General features: G+C 41.6%; 1 protein-coding gene across 7 annotated transcripts in view; it reads right to left on the reverse strand.

The window, feature by feature from the left end:
* The window catches only part of CCDC141 (coiled-coil domain containing 141), a 174,065-nt gene that overhangs the window by 115,337 nt on the left and 41,062 nt on the right, over nucleotides 1-17,666 (reverse strand). For all 7 annotated transcript variants that reach the window (XM_038422084.2, XM_043505412.1, XM_043505409.1 and 4 more), the window contains one exon: nucleotides 14,222-14,475. In XM_038422084.2, the coding sequence (XP_038278012.1) occupies nucleotides 14,222-14,475 (254 nt within the window). The remainder of the gene's footprint in view (nucleotides 1-14,221; nucleotides 14,476-17,666) is intronic.

The raw sequence follows: 17,666 nt of genomic DNA on the forward strand, positions 1-17,666 counted from the left end.
TACAATAGAAAGAATGTAGACTTGAGAGCATGGTCTCTAAGAATTTCCTGAGATCTGCTTCGGCGGAGGCCTTTTTAAAATTTTATTTTATTCTGTATTTTTCTAAAAATCAAAAGAATTTTTATAACAAAAAATTCTTTCAACACAACTGAAATAATACAGTGGGCAAATTACCTAAGGAATTCAATGGTGCTAGGAAAGTAAACAGATTATTAATGTAATTAAATTTTAATTTGATGGCAGAGTCTCAAAATTGTTTTCTAAAGCGCCTCTAAGTTATTTATTTATTGACATACTGGGGATCTCGTTTTTCTGAACACTATACTGGTGATACAAGTTACAAACAAAAGCATATAGGAGTTTTGTATGTGCCCTGCTTCAAAAAAATACAATTCATAAAATAATTCTCTTATAATTATTGGAACAAAAACCAAGGCAGTGTAAAGTGATAACTACAGTCACAAAAGCCATTCACATTTGGGAACGCACATGCTATTTTCATTTTCAAGGGAGGATGAGCTTTCACAAACTCTCATTCTCAGTGCAAGATTTGTGGTAGAGGTAGACAAAGTTCACAAAGTTCAGATTGCACTTTGATCAGCATTAGAGGCATTTGGACCAGGCCCATCTCTGGAATACAGCATGACACTGGTTAGTTTGTCCTCCCAAAAATGGGGTTAGAGCTGTACAAGTCACCCTTTGATGAAGACAGACCTATGAGCAGGAAAGTTGATTATGTAGAATGAAGAGATGAATGGAAGCCCAGTGGAGTCTTGGAGTAATGTTTACATATCTGACCGAATCAAATCAAATTTAAAATGTAGGGATCAGACCAAAATTTTGAATCATGAAGCCTTTCCTTATCCCCCCAAACATACACTTACCAATACAAAATTATGAAAACATTTATACTGGCAGAAGACATAACAAAACATGTACTTCGCATCTATCAAAATAAAATTGAAAGCGTATGTTACAAGGGAAAGAAGAATTTCCCTGTGAATTGAGGCAATTTTCTTTTCTATGGAAAATATTGGCTGTTTGCCAAAACAAACTCATGCTTCCATAGACTTAAGGAGTAATAAAATCTTTAACTCTGTTACAGTAAGAAGCTCACCCCTTAACCACTTGGCAATGTCTATTTTAATTATCAAGAGTGTAAGAAGTTGGGGTTTAAGTACTGCAGATGTCAATTAGCAGTGTAAGATCAACTCTTATGCAAGAGCTATCGTTGGTGTTTTTTAAGACAGAAACCCACAGAATTCTACTTTTTCAGAAATTTCTTTTTGGTAAGCTTTTATTTTTTGTGCACAAGCTACAGTGCATGTCGATTGCCCGATAAACAACACCACTAATTTTTTTTAAACCCTTAGCGCATGACTGCCTTACAGCATGCTATTGACCACAATATTTGCTGTTAATTACCCATGGAAGTAAGAGTTAAAGGCATTCCTGTCATAAGTTAAAATATGGTAAAATATGGTAATTGCAGAGTTATCTTAAGAACTTCCATGAACTTTACCCCTAACCTTCGCCCAGCCACACACAAAAACATCTCATCCAAGTTTAGTGGTGCTTTAAACCCAGGATAGCTGGCTTGGCTGGGGCCACAGACTAAAATCCAAATGAGGCTTTCACTTGGGATGGAAATCTGCCCACTTTGCAATGAGGACACAGACCAAACCACTCAAGTGCAGACAGTCCTTCAGTACCTCCCCACAATTCTCTCAATTTGTGCCCAGGACAGACAAATGCTCCCACGAGTCACTAGGAAACCATCACAGAGCGGCTCAGTTTGCTACAGGGTAAAGAACCACGGAACATGCCCCCAGAAGTCTTAGTGACAGAGATGAGCACAGCACTAGTAAGGATATAATAATTCAGGTAAGGCTTTGCCGTGTGGCTGCTCACACCTGGGCTAGGCTAGGCTAATCCAGCTGTTCAGACCTAGGTACCAATCAGCTGAGTTAACCCTGTAGTGAAGATAAAGATCGGAGACAAATAGAAAATATGTGAACAGGGAGGAGATTAGCTAGTTTTCTGTAACTGTCTGAAGTAAAACATGAAAGAGTGCTTTTGTTGAACAATAAGAGCTTTATACGCTGGGACACCAACAAAAATATACTGTTAGAATAATACCACTGTAGTTATACCAGTATAACTGTAGCGATATAATTATAGCAGTACAGTTCTGCCAGACAATTTCCCCATGTAGATAAGCCCTAAAATAGTGCCAGCTAGAACAGGTGGTGTCAAATTGTGTCCAAAAAAGGCTTTTGGGAAGATCACACAGTGCCTGGACTTTCCCTGGTACAAGTGTAAATGCACTGGGGGTCCATGTTGTTTTCAACAATTAGAGAAGGGGTTCATGGCATCCCACAATTTGAAAGCCAGTGAACTAGAACAGTATTGATTTTCACTTCATTGGAGTTTTGCAACAGGACAATTTTGCCAATACTGACCGTAAATAAATAAATGTGTTTGATTTTGTTCCATTATTCTACTTCTGCAAAACATCCTCTCTCTCCTATAACATAAAGAGCTGTCTTGTTAAAATTAAAAAGAAAAACTATTTTCAGATGGGTCCTACCTGTTTGATTTCAAATAGAATAAGGAATACAGCAGAGGGACACACAAGACCTAGAGATCGTAGCTAAGAAGTTCTGAGTTTCACTTCTGGTTCTGATACTGACTCTTCTGTCATCCCCAAGTCTGCCTCTATTCCCCTTCTCTAACAGAAAGACAACCTGTCTTGCTGTCTCTCACAGGAGTGTTGGGAGGGTTTATTAGTTAATGTTTGAAGATGAAAAGTCCTGTGTATTATTACTACTGATCCCAGTCAGATGATGATATGCAAAAAATAAAAATTGGTCCAGAATACAAGCTTCATTTTCATCATGATGGATCCATGACAGGGGTGTTCTTGCGTAAAACGTTTGTGTATGCACGAGTATGATCTCCTACAATTTAGTGCACTTCTTGGGAATCTGTCATTATACTCAAGGAACTGAGACAAAGAGAGTTTAAGTGACTTCCCGAAGTCACACATGTCTGATGAAGCAGGGAATTGACCCCAGGTCTAATTCCTAAGCTATCACCTTTACCCTGGGACAAGTCTTCCCCTCTGAATTTGGATGGGGTATCTAATAATTGTCTGGCTGTTCGGCTTTGCAGCTGCAAACCAACAGAATTGTACAGTAGCTATTTTTTCCATATAAATGTAAATTGATTTTTGGTACAGGTGCCAAAGGAAGACACTTGCCCTGATCCTGCTCTGATTTGAGTCCATGGAAGTTTTGCCATTCACTTCAGTGGAAGTGGGAGGAAGTCTGTTGTTGCCAAATCACATGTTTAATGCAACTGTATGGTACAGACATGCAGTAGTGACATTTAATTGGAATTTAAATAAGAAAAAACAAAGATGGGGCAGGGCAGAAGTATAAAGGGGCTCTGCTCGGATTTTATCAATAAAAGGGATTTTTTTAAAAGATGCTTAATTTTAAGACTAAATTATTTGATGTCACTATTCTTTGTTACTCTGTGGCACTTCAGAAAAGTAATATTGTTAAGGAATTTCATTCCATGTTTGTGGGGTTTCTTTTGTTTGGATGGCAGAGACACTAAACCTCAATACTGCAGTGCACTGTGGCTGCTAGTGGCTTGTCACATCACTGTTGCTAAGGTCCATAAAAAGATTGCAGAAATCAAAACCTAAAATCTGATCCACACACTAGTTGCTAAAAGTAATTCAGGTTAAATATATTGTAAAAGTCCTGTTGTTTCCTGAACAGTGTGTGGAATCTTCATTTGATTCTGTAGGCAAAAGTGCAATGTGTTTTTCTGACCAAGAAAATGTTGCACATTTTAGTGCACAGTTCGATATTCTAAATTCAGAAGTTAATTATCAACTAATGAGAAGAGCCTTTGACATTCTGAAGTGAACATTTCCAAACTTTTGTGTAAATTTTGTAAATATTGGCTCAAGTAGCCTACCTAGTCTCATGGTGCTGCTCTTACAAGAATATGATAATTCTCAAGAAGATCTATGCATGTATGCAGAGCTGTGAGATTATTCTGAAAAGGTCTCAGAGTTTGCTTTGGATTCAAACCCTTCCTATGCAAAGGGTTGACATCTGGAGTTAGTATTGCATAGATCCATGTTGCAGTCACAGTAAGGGGGACTAAATCACCAGTAGAAGAACAAATGACATCACAGGAGATGAGACAATTATAAATACACCGGGGGCGGGTGTGTGTGTGTGAAATCCTGGCTCAGAAAAAAATCAGAAAACTCCTATTAACTTTAATTGGGCCAAGATTTCACCCCAGGTAGCTATCAGATAGTCATTTTAAACAAATCTGACTAAACAGATTTTAATAATTTAATTATGTTCAGGTCTAAATATTCCTGCACTCAGGGTAAAATGTAATCAATTTTTCATTTTTATGAAAACCATTTATAGACGGCGTTGGGAGCACATCTGAAGATATATGAAGGTCCACTCAGGAATTTTATGCATATTTTTAATTGCTTATGAATTAGGTGAAAATGTCTAGGTTTGTCTCCAACCTGCCAATGTTGAAACTCAGTGTTTTTCCTTCACTCTAGCGGGCAGCAGCAGCAGAGACCATAGGGGAGACAGCTTTTGGAAAATCAGAAAAGAGCCTATTAGGAGCATACATAGATTGTTTAGACAGTTTTTTCCATAAATCCAAGCAGTTCTAGTGCATTAGTCACTGTCGCAAATTCCCAATTATACTTGTGCATGCTGACATTCAGGGTTTGCTCAGCTTGTATTCTGTCTGATACTAAAAATGGAAACCCCTGTGCCTATATTTGAAATCAGCTTCCAAACACAGCTATGGCTCCAAACTGTATTGTGAGGACAGTAATGGTTAAATCGCTCCCCAGTCTTGCATGCTGAACATCTTTCAGTAAAAAAGAACATACAGCTATTAACCCAGCCCACTGTGTAAAGATCAGCAGGAGAAAACATTCGTTCAGGTAAAGATCCCATAACAGAACCTTTAAATGACTGCACTATTTTAGTTATTTTTACATCAATTAAATTGCTAGTAAATGAAATCCAGATTCAAGGGGTGACAGGGCTGTTAGTTCTACCTTCTTAATTATACAAGAACCAAAAACTACCGGTGGTTAATATTTTTCCTTTAAAAAGAAGGATCATTTCATGATTTTCTGTGTGTCTGCATGGACTTCAGATGAGGGTGTGCTATGCTGTCCCACAAATCTGACGTAGCTCTTATCTCTGCCCTTGACGCAATCTTTTACCCAGGGACCATGAATAGCTTAAGTTTAATTTACTTGTTTGTCTCATATGTGCATGATTGGCACAACTGAGAAAAATTACATTCATAAATCTTCTCGCCGAGAAAATTAATTATGCACAAAATAGCCCAATCTGCCTCTGATTTTCATTAATGAAGGAGATTATCAGCAAAATAAGATGCTGTTGTTTCTGAAAAGGAAGGTCAGCTCTTTAAATGTAAAACAAGGTACATTTTTACATATTGAAAATACTGATAAAGAAAAATATGTTATGATTATGCTTATCAGACCGTCACATTCCAATTAGAGGCAGAACGAAGGTGCTGCATTTTTAGTTCTTTGGGACAATATATTGTGATCTTTACATTTGCTTAGTTTCGCTTTCAAAAACCAGATCAGAGAGACTTCTGTGCTTTATACTTATCCTTTGAAAAACACAGGCAGTATTAAGGGTAAAAATCTACTCTCACATCTTCACAGCAGAGCTTGGCACCAATATCCTGCTCTCCCTATGTCTCCCAAACTTCCATTAGCGTCAATGAGAGTTCAATAGGCTGCTCTCCTTGTATATGAGGAACTCCACTTGACACTAATGGGAGTTCAGTACACACAGGGAGAGCAAAATATTAGGCTTCAGTTTTGCCGTGAGGCTATGAGAACCAGTACTTAAAATACATATGCATAAGTCTAAAAAAAGATACTTTGTGACAAAGTTTCTACTGGTTCTTTTTCCAGAGTATTTATTGTCCCATAATTGTGCATGAATGTTATATAAGGTGCCCGACTGACACCTTTCAGGTCCATAGTTAGAACCGTATTGCAAGGACTTGACTCTGCCAACTAGTCTGCATCAACCTTGGACCACAGCTGGGCATGAGAAGGCAGGTCGTTGAATAAGCATTCTATCTGCGCTACAGCCTATATCCTCAAGCTATCACCAAGATTGCTAGTAGATGTGAGCTGTAATGGTGGTGTTTGTGATGTCAATGCCCATTCTGCAGAAAATGGACATACACACACATGCCACTAAACAGCAACTAGATTAAAGTGACCCGATGTCCTGATATTATTGGGATCATTCCAATATTATCAGGATCATCCCAATATTAGGGGCTTTGTCTTATATAGGCACCTCTTATAGCCTATTACCCCCTCTCCTGTACCAATTTTTCACACTTGTTATCTGGTCACTCTAAACCAGGTAGTAAAGATTTTCCAGATGTTCCCAAACTGGGCTGGATTCAACTTGGCACCCTGTAAGTGAAAGATAATTGTCCATTAATGTTTAGGGCAACTAGAAATCTGTGGTAAATTTTTACCAAATTTTCATTCTCCCCTACCCCCGAGGTCTTGGGGAGATTCTGCAGTATAGTTTTAAAGCAAATTCATTCAAAGTATTTCCCCCTTCCTTACCCAATGTAAGATAGCAAAGTATTTTGCAGAGATTCTTCTGTTTTGCACTCCTCTCCCTACTTGTAAGTTACTGAAACACTTGGAGAAATCTGGGATGACCATGTAGTTGATGAAAGCATCACAGCTAGGAGTACTAACTCCTGGTACTTCCAAACTTTGAAGAAGGATTTAGAGAAGGACCCTTCTTCTTGGAGAGTGTACTTTGTGATAAGATACATTTCCAACTGACTTGGCTAAATTTGTTTTGAAACTTCAGTTGTAGCCATTGAGAATTTATCACAGATACTGAGACTTGAAATAACATTACTTTTTAAGGTATGTTCTTTTGCTGGACAGTTTCCTGGTGATATAGACAAAGCAGCAGCCAAAGCAGAATTGCACAGCATCATGCCTCTCGAGCGTTAGACGATATTTCATGATTTTCATAGTAAAGGCTGTGGCCTCTTATTTAGCAGTTTCTCTTTTTACAGTATCTTGGTTAAAAAAGTGGATTTATTCCAAGCTATCATTCTATAGCCACAGGCTAGGAAGATAACACTTCCGTAGGAACACCGGATTTTTCATAGAGGATAGTCATCCATCTAGCCATGATGATACCAATAAATCCAGTTTTGCCTCTGGCAATTACTAATACTTGATGCTTCAGAATAAGGTTAGCAGCTCCCTAGAGTACCTAGTCAGTTGTAAAGTGTTTTACTTGGGGGATCATATACACACTATGCAAAAAAAGGTAGAGCTGTTTTTGATGTATAAGGTACATAGCCCTGCAGAATCAATATTATAAACAGAGCTGGAGTGCATAGCACTGCCTACAATTAAGGTTGCCCAACACCTTCCATTAACTTTAAACATTTAGACTGAAATTCTGATGAGTGCCTGCCTTGGCTGAATTTTTAGGAAATTTTCAGTTTAAAGGGCTTAGCTATTTCTGAGAGTTTGCCTACATGGTTTTTTTGTTTTGTTTCGGTGGATTAGGTCTGGGTGCACTAATGGTTGCAGAATAACAATTCCAAGATAATTGCATCCATATTGCTGCTTTTACCTACTTCCCACTGAATCAGAGTGTACAGCTGGTACTGACTTTTTTTGGAATATGCACTAAGTATTCTTGGCTGGGATTCCATGGTGTTTTGTCCCACTATTGGGCTCTGTGCATTCTAGGATTATTATTATTTTTCTTTTTGGTGGTGGTGTACTGTAAGATACCTACTGCAAGCTCCCAGAATTCTAGGACTTGGAGATCACAGTAGCAAATTCTCATGATTCCTCTCCTGTGATCTTATAATTCATTTGTCTTTTGCAAGCAGGGTCAACTTCAAAACTGCTGTCAGCCAGCCTGGAGGGAATTCTGCTTTGTGCCATGGTCCAGGCACTTGTTAATACACAGAGGCAGCTGCACATGTATATGCGATCACATACCTGGGTCATTTTGGAAGCCAGCCACTGCACTGTCAACCTAATTTCATTAAAGGAGGAGGAAGAAATCAAGCAGCTAATTGTGGAAAAACTTTGCCTGGAGCAGCTTTACTTGACTGAGTGCCATTTCTGGACTCATGAAAGCAGCATTGATTGGTGGAAATGGATAGGGATGTAGTCCTGGGATGACCTGCAGTTGAGGAAGAAATTCTGGGTGACAAAGGGCACTTTCCTAGAGATCTACACTGAACTCATCCTTCAGGATACTAACATGAGAGCTTCCTTCAGAGTGGAGAAGCATATGGCCATCACCATTTGGAAACTTGCCAACTCAGATTGCTACCAGTCAGTAAGCAAGCAATTTGGTGTTGGTAGATCAACTGTCCGGGCTGTTGTCATGGAGCAGTGTGCTGCTACAAAGGTGCTGCTAGCATGGGTTAATGTTTGGCAAAGCACAGAAGGCTATTGGTGGATTTGCACGGCTGGAATTTCCAAATTGTATAGGAGGCATTGATGAAACCCATGTGCCTATTCTTTACCCCCACTTCAGGCCTCAGAGTTCATGAACAGAAAGGGGTTCATCTCCAGAAAGCTCCACGGCCTAGAACAGAGGCTCTCAAACTGTGGCTCGTGAACCACCAGTGGTCCACGAGCTCCATTCAGGTGGTCTGGGGATAGTTCCCTCTAAACAGTGCACCTGGGCTGCACCCTAGCAGGTGTGGCTCCACTAATTAGGTGTCTAGACCCTGAAGAAGATGCCCATGTAAAGTGAGGTCGTGGCCTTGGGGGGAATAGGGAGTAGGTGGGAGCGGACGGTGGCATGAGAAGAGGGGGTGATGGGAATTTGGGATGTGCAGGGGTGCAGCAGCCAGAGAAAGAGGTGACTTTCCCCAGCTCCAGGGCTAGGGCTGTGGTTGCTGGGGAGAGATGGCCCTCCTTCCCAGCCTTAGCTGTGTGGCTGCTGTGGCTGGGGAGAGACCCCCCTCTTTCCTAGCCCCAGCTTGGGGGCTGCTGTGGTGGGGGAGAGAGGAAGAGACCCCCCTCCTTCCCAGCCCAGCTCGGGGGCTGCTGTGGCGGGGGAAAGAGGGCACATCCATCGCATTTAAAAGGTAAGACTACAGATATTAAAATATGAGTTGTGTGCTTTTATTTGTAGAACAAAAACACATTAATTATTAAGGTTTTTTTAATGTAGTGCTTTTATCCAAAGCGCTTTACAATAGGTAGCTAACAGTACAAACAACATTTGGGAAGATCATTAAGTGGTCCACCGAGACCCTCAGTAATTTTCAAGTGGTCCATGAAAAAAAAGTTTCAGAACCACCAGCCTAGAAGATTCATCAGTGTTAATGTGGGGTGGTCTTGAAAAGGTCCAAGTTTCTAGGATCTTTTGAAACTTACATCCGTTGTCTTTAATGAAATATGGAAAATTTGCTCCCATGGCTACTATGGATATAAATGGCACTGTCATTCTTCCTGTCATTCTATGAGACACAGCTTACTGTCTGCTTCCCTCCCTTATGAAGCCGTTTACTTGACACTTGGACAAGAGGAAGGACCTGTTCAACTACATACCCTGAGAAACTGTAGAATGACAGTGGAGTATGCATTTGTAAGGGAGAGGAGTTATTTCATGATGAGGCTGGAGGCTGCTGAGAAATATCTACCTCATGGGATAACTTCTTGTTATATTTTGCACAACTTCTGTGAGAGCAAGGGCGAGCACCTCATCAGTGGGTAGAGGGCAGAAGTGCAGTGACTTTCTGAATGCTGTGATCAGCCAGAAAAGCTTCCTCTGAAAACTGCAGCAAAACATCAGGGCCATGGGATCAGGATCCCCCATTTTCCTACTTTGAAGCTAAAGGCCGAAATGTGTCAATGTAATTTGATTACACATTGTAACAAGGTTTCTTAACTCTATGTGTATGAATTTAGTGAAACAGAAGTGTATTTTGCTTTTTAAAAATGCTTTGTGCAATGATTTTTTGGAGAGGACACTTTATTTCATCTCTGGGACATGTATTTTATGAAATTCCGGTGAGTCTTGTCAAAAATAACCTGTATTGATCAAATCAGTCCAATATAAAAATCATGGATTGAACAAAACTGTGCAAATTTTTATCCATTGTTACATAAACTAATGCAAATGTCAGATGAGATTACAATGAAGATGTGGGCCCATGCCATATAGTGTGGAGTACACATATATGTGCTGTACTAGTCACAAGCGTGTGTACATGCAAGATTTCTGACGGTTGCCTCTGTACGGAGATGTTGAATAGTGCCAGAAGAAGTTTATAGTTTGTTATTGTAGGGATGAAGGAGGGATCCCAGAATTCACTGTCTTCAGAGAACTACCCGTAGCAGGAGCATTAAGAATGTACTGCTGCTCCCATTATCCATTGTTCTCCATGGGCTACAGGACATGGGTTGATTGGACATACTATGTCAAAACAACGGTCCATCTAACCCAGTATCCTATCTTCCGACAGTGGTCGGTGCCAGATGCTTCAGGGAGAATGAACAGAACACTTGGGGTTGTGGTGCTGTGGCAGAACATTGTCCCAAAATGTTCTCCATCAAGACAGTCTGGTTTTGCATCGGCTTCAGGAGCTGTTTCTGCATGTCCATGTTCTTCCGTCTCTCCGCAAGGAGAATTTCCCTCCACTCCTCTCTCTTTTTATCCCTCTTCTGGATGCTGTCACAAGGTCCCCAAACATTTCATCTTTGGTCTTCCTTTTCCTGCCCTGGAGATTAGTCAAGTGCTCTGCAGTTAAAGGTTCTGTTCTTGATGGCTGCAAGTTGTCACATACAGAAGCTGGGGACAGCTGATAAACAGAAAAAGCAGTTATTGAAGTAATTCAGGTCTCGAGGGCAGCAATGATGAAAATACTCTTTCCTCAGTTTTGGAATGCCATTCCTATAATCTCTTCCCAGTCTGGGGGCAACTTGCAAATGTTAAGACATTTCCACATTATTTCCCCTTTGTCTAGGAACCCTGTTCTAATCCAAGGCTGCTGATATGGTTCATGACTGGTGACTGGCAGCAGGGTTTGGAGATTTGGGTTGGGCTTCACCTGAGTTAGGGGTAGGCAGCAGGATTTGGGGGGTTGGATGGGCTGGAAGGTTTGGGAGGTAGGTGGGTGGGTAAGGGTTTGCTGGGGTGCAGGTTAGTAATTGCATGGGCAACTCTGCTGGCAGTCCTTACATTGGAAGATGTTCCTCTGATCTGAGACACCAAGAGGCAGTCAAGTGGCTTATTCAAAAGGGCAACGGACAGACAGAAGATATACAGTGATGTTATTCACCAGATTGGTCCCTCCAGAAGTGCTGCAGGACGGGAAGGGTCACTCTACTTATAAAGGTAGCCATAAGAAAGCTGCTACGTCCTGCAGTGTTTGTGCCAAAATAGAGCATTATCTTGGCCTTAAATTCTGTTTTCTGTTACCTGAGCTCGATACACAAAATGCACAGCTAAATAAGTACCGTTCTGCTGTATATGTTCTGAACCTGAGGGCTTAATGATGTTGCGACTCTGATTACAACTAGCTGAATACCTTGCAATCTCTGTGATTTAGTGTCTCTGTCTTTGGGAAATATACCTCATAAAATGCTAAGATAGAGGAAAGCTCAGGACATTGTGAAGCAAAGTATTTTTATATTATATTATTTTTTCTGTAACTGGTGTTTCAGTAAACATGGCTACATTATAATGTTGTTTTACAAAACCACTGTGGCACCACGGCTTTAATCAAGGCAATGGAGGCGAAATGCCCCCCCCCACACACACACCCATGGTGGTCGATGGGGAACAGAAGGGAGAGGGAGGTTGGAGGGTAGATGCCGGCATGCTGGAGGGCTGTGGGAAATAAAAATATCAGGGAACCAATCCCTGCAGAGCTGGAATTCCCCATGTGGCCCCCATCTTGAGCATACTGGGAGCCAGGGTAAAGCTGAGCAGGCTCGGAAAAGCTCCTAGCTCACATTTGCCCAAAATGCCCATGTCCATCAGGCACTTGGGCCAAGCATTTGGTAAAATCACTTATACAGTTTTATAGTAATGTAGCACATAATACTTACTGGCAGAGGTCCCCTTCTCAGCACTATCATGCTGGGAGTCCATCTGGGTTTCAGGTACTGTTGTTTCTCTGGGTCTGGCTCCAGCTCTTAGATTTCCCCTGGCCTTCAGGGGAAATCTCCTCATCAGAGTCCTGGTCAGGGTCCTCCTTGATGCTTTCAGCACTTTCCACAACATACGGGGGCTCAGGGGTGGCCTTCCTAGCAAAAATCCAATCCAGCTCCTCAAAGTAGTAGAGCACTGCCAGAGGTCCTGTTTCTGCCCTTGGTCTTTTTTATAAGCCTGCCAAAGGTCCTTTCCTTTGCAATGGCATTGAGCTGTATTCCGAGAGTGACCTCTCTCAGTCATATACTTTGCTATATGCTCATGTACTTTTGCATTTTGGCAGCTGCTGTTAAGACAGGAGTGGACCATCTACTCTCCCTAGATAGCAAGGAAATCCATGACCTCTGCGCCGCAGCACCACCAGGCATGGCTTCTACAATTTAGATTACACGGAAAAGGATATACAGCTCCAGTACTGTGTAATTGCAAATAGGGACCTCCTAGTTGTGCGCCAGCATTTAAACAGGGCAGTGACATTTGGCCAACCTGACCCCAGAGCACTAGAGGGCACACAGGTAAACAGACAGGGCAGTCCTAGTGTGAAGCAATGCAGTTTGGGATACAAGCGGGAGGACTGAAAAGTTAATCTGAAATACAGATGCTTCCTTTTTCTGTACAAACTCATTCTGAAATGAACCTAATCCATTTTCAAAGCGGATTATCCAATTCACACTAATTGGCCACTTGATTCAGAAAAAGAGTCACACTATGTGAATGCGAGTCCATTTTAACTGGAAAAAACTGCAGTTAGTGTGAGATAAACCCCACTGTGTAGACAAGCCCAGGGAAGAAGATTCGGGAAAAATACTTTTTTTGCCCATGTTTAAAAAAATGTGATATAATTTTTTATTGAGAAGCTCTATCACCTCTGTACTTTGGAGAAAGGGTTTGAAATTTGGCAGGGAGCTTACTCTGGTATCAAGGATGTGTTGTTTGCTTTTTCTATGAAAAAAATTTTCTATGAAAATTCATCCAAATTTGACCAAGTCTTTAAAAAACTCAACTTGCACATATTCAGTAGAGACTTGTTAGAGTTTGGCAGCCACACTGCCCAAAGATTCCATCCTCACTGAGTACACTCCACCCCAGCAATACAGGAGTTGAGCAGGACTTGCCCCTGCCAGATTTGAATGCAAAGGGGTGGGAGGATAGAAACAGAAGTGGGGATGAAGCCGAGGAGGCAGGGTGAGCAGAAAGGGAGGGGCTTGGGTATATATAGACACAGAGGGGGAGGACGGCAAGAACTGGTGTGTGTGTGTGTGTGTGGTGGGGAAATTGGAGCAGAGGGGGATGGAAATAGGAGCTGGGGGTGGGTTCACTGCAAGACAAGGGAAAGGGACAGGCAGCGTGCACAGAGACAGAAGAGTACCACTAGAACACATTCCCCTCCAGAAGCTAGCACTGAAGTGAGGAGTCCTGAGTCTCTGTATTCCTCTGCTTTCAGCAAATAGCTGTGAAACCACTGGCAAAGTATCTCTCTCTCCTTCTATTGACTGGTTCACAAAGAAGATGACAGTCTACTGCAGTCACCAGTTGCTCCATTAACTCATGTGACCAAGGTAAGTGCCGTGAAGCTAATGGTCTGAACCCTGCAGATAACCCATGTGCGTAGGGGTCAATATGATTCCATATGATAGGATTTCTGTGGGAGAGTTCAGGTTTTTTTAACTTAGAAAATTACATTTAAAAAAAACTACATTAAAACAACAGAAAGGTTGCAAAACCAAGCTGCCAAAAGTTAGGGAAAGGCCAGAAACAAGGTTGTGTAGGGAGACATGCTTAAAATTTAAATCAAAGTAAACAAATCAGTGTGCTAAACTATCATCCAAATACACTGTAACCCCTTCTCCTGTAACTCCCCACCACATATAACAGTTTCCTGATTTTACTGTGGCTGGCCTAAGTGTTGTATATCATACCTGATTTTCTTGGTGATGCCAATGACAAATTTGCAGAACCTGCTCTAGACCTTGGCGTTGCTGCTTCAGATATTTGTCCAGCTGCCGTCTCCTGTCTTGTAGCAGTTCAAGGAGACTGTCAATTTTCAAGCAGCTGCTGCGGGCTTCTTGCATCAACTCAGGGTTTACATTAGGCCCATCAGATTTTAATTCTTCTATGAATTCAGTCAGCTCGTGGCTTTTGTTTAAAAGGGCCAGTGACTTTTCCAAGAGCTCTGTAAGAATAAGATTACACATGAAAAAACATGCTAATTTTTATTAATACAGTCAATCTATAACACATCTTTTAGCATATTTAAATATATATATTTAAATACTGGAAAAATGGTAAGCGATCAATATGGCTTCATCAAGCGCTCTTTAACTGAAAATCAAAAAGGAATCCTACAAAAAGTGGAATCATGGACAAATTGCTGACAATAAGTAAAAAAATATAGCATAAGCATGTACAGACATAATCAGAAAGGTGAAGGCAAAAATAAGTTACAACTAGCCAGGAACATAAAAGGCAATAATAGGAGATTCTATAAATACTTCAGGAACTAGAGAAAGATGAAAGAAAGTGTACTCTACTTCACAGGGAAGGAGAGCTAACAACATATGATATCAATAAGGGTGAGGCATTTAATGCCAGTATTGCTTCAATCTTTGCTAAAAAAGTAAACTGTGACCAGATGATCAACACAATTAATATTAATAATAAGGAGGAAAGAATAAAAGCCACAATAGGGAAAGGATGTTTAGATAAGTTAGATGTATTCAAGTCAGCAGGGCCTGATAAAATTCACTGTAGGGTACCTAAGAAACTAGCTGAAGCAACCTTGGAACCACTGGCGATTATCTTTGATAACTCATGAAGGACCAGTGAATTCCAGGGGCCTGGAGAAGGACCAACATTTAAAAAGGAGGAAAAGGAAGACCCAGGGAATATTAGACCAGTTTGAGTAACTTTAATTGTGGGAAGATACTGGAACAAGCAATTTGTAAGCACCTAGAGAATAGTAGGGTGGTAAGTAACCGTCAACATGGATTTGTCAAGAACAAATCATGCCAAACCAATCTAATTTCCTCTTTGACAGGGTTACTGAGCTAATGGATAGCAGCAGATGCAATGTATCTTGATTTTAGTAAAGCTTTCAATATAGTCCTGCATGACTATTTAGAAAAGCTGGACGTGCACAAGTCCATGGGGCCGGACGAATTGCATCCGAGAGTGCTGAGGGAATTGGCGGCTGTGATTGCAGAGCCCTTGACCATTATCTTTGAAAACTCGTGGCGAACGGGGGAAGTCCCGGATGACTGGAAAAAGGCTAATGTAGTGCCCATCTTTAAAAAAGGGAAGAAGGAGGATCCTGGGAACTACAGGCCGGTCAGCCTCACCTCAGTCCCTGGAAAAATCATGGAGCAGGTCCTCAAAGAATCAATCCTGAAGCACTTAGAGGAGAGGAAAGTGATCAGGAACAGTCAGCATGGATTCACCAAGGGAAGGTCATGCCTGACTAATCTAATCGCCTTTTATGATGAGATTACTGGTTCTGTGGATGAAGGGAAAGCAGTGGATGTATTGTTTCTTGACTTTAGCAAAGCTTTTGACACGGTCTCCCACAGCATTCTTGTCAGCAAGTTAAGGAAGTATGGGCTGGATGAATGCACTATAAGGTGGGTAGAAAGCTGGCTAGATTGTCGGGCTCAACGGGTAGTGATCAATGGCTCCATGTCTAGTTGGCAGCCGGTGTCAAGTGGAGTGCCCCAGGGGTCGGTCCTGGGGCCCGTTTTGTTCAATATCTTCATAAATGATCTGGAGGATGGTGTGGATTGCACTCTCAGCAAATTTGCGGATGATACTAAACTGGGAGGAGTGGTAGATACGCTGGAGGGGAGGGATAGGATACAGAAGGACCTAGACAAATTGGAAGATTGGGCCAAAAGAAATCTAATGAGGTTCAATAAGGATAAGTGCAGGGTCCTGCACTTAGGATGGAAGAATCCAATGCACCGCTACAGACTAGGGACCGAATGGCTCGGCAGCAGTTCTGCGGAAAAGGACCTAGGGGTGACAGTGGACGAGAAGCTGGATATGAGTCAGCAGTGTGCCCTTGTTGCCAAGAAGGCCAATGGCATTTTGGGATGTATAAGTAGGGGCATAGCGAGCAGATCGAGGGACGTGATCGTTCCCCTCTATTCGACACTGGTGAGGCCTCATCTGGAGTACTGTGTCCAGTTTTGGGCCCCACACTACAAGAAGGATGTGGATAAATTGGAAAGAGTACAGCGAAGGGCAACAAAAATGATTAGGGGTCTAGAGCACATGACTTATGAGGAGAGGCTGAGGGAGCTGGGATTGTTTAGTCTGCAGAAGAGAAGAATGAGGGGGGATTTGATAGCTGCTTTCAACTACCTGAAAGGGGGTTTCAAAGAGGATGGCTCTAGACTGTTCTCAATGGTAGCAGATGACAGAACGAGGAGTAATGGTCTCAAGTTGCAATGGGGGAGGTTTAGATTGGATATTAGGAAAAACTTTTTCACTAAGAGGGTGGTGAAACACTGGAATGCGTTACCTAGGGAGGTGGTAGAATCTCCTTCCTTAGAGGTTTTTAAGGTCAGGCTTGACAAAGCCCTGGCTAGGATGATTTAACTGGGACTTGGTCCTGCTTTGAGCAGGGGGTTGGACTAGATGACCTTCTGGGGTCCCTTCCAACCCTGATATTCTATGATTCTATGACATCCTCATAAGCAAACTAAGGAAATGTGATCTAGATTAAATTAGATTGAAAAACCATACATTAAGAGTAGTTATCAATGGTTCGCTGTCCAACAGGAGTGTGTATATCTGTCCTGGGTCTGGAACTACTAAATATTTTCAGTAATGATTTGGATAATGGAGTGGAGAATATTCTTATAAAATTTGCAGATGACACCGGGCTGGGAGGGGTTGCTACCGATTTGGAGGACAGGATTAAAATGCAAAGTGACCGTGGCAAATTGGAGAATTGGTCTGAAATCAACAAGATTAAATTAAATAAAGACAAGTGCAAAATACTACGCTCAGGAAGGAAAAAATGTACAACTACAAAATGAGGAATAATTAGTTAGGCTGAAAAGGATTTGGGGGTTAACAATGTGATGCAATTGCAAAAAAGGCTAATGTTCCGAGATGTATATACAGGCGTGTCATATGTGAGACAAGGGAGGTAATTGTCCCACTCTACTCAGCACAGGGATCATCTAGGTATACTTGGTCCTGCCTCAGCTCAGGGAACTTGGCTAGATGATCTCTTGAGGTCCATTCTAACCCTACATCTCTATCTCTCTCAGCACTTTTTGGAAGTCACCGTCTTTTATTGCTTTCATGGGGCGGGGGAGAGGGGGGAGATGTACATTTGTATTTTTCTCTCTGTGTGTATAT

Source organism: Dermochelys coriacea, chromosome 11 (assembly GCF_009764565.3).
Source record: "Dermochelys coriacea isolate rDerCor1 chromosome 11, rDerCor1.pri.v4, whole genome shotgun sequence".
Taxonomy (NCBI): domain Eukaryota; kingdom Metazoa; phylum Chordata; order Testudines; family Dermochelyidae; genus Dermochelys; species Dermochelys coriacea.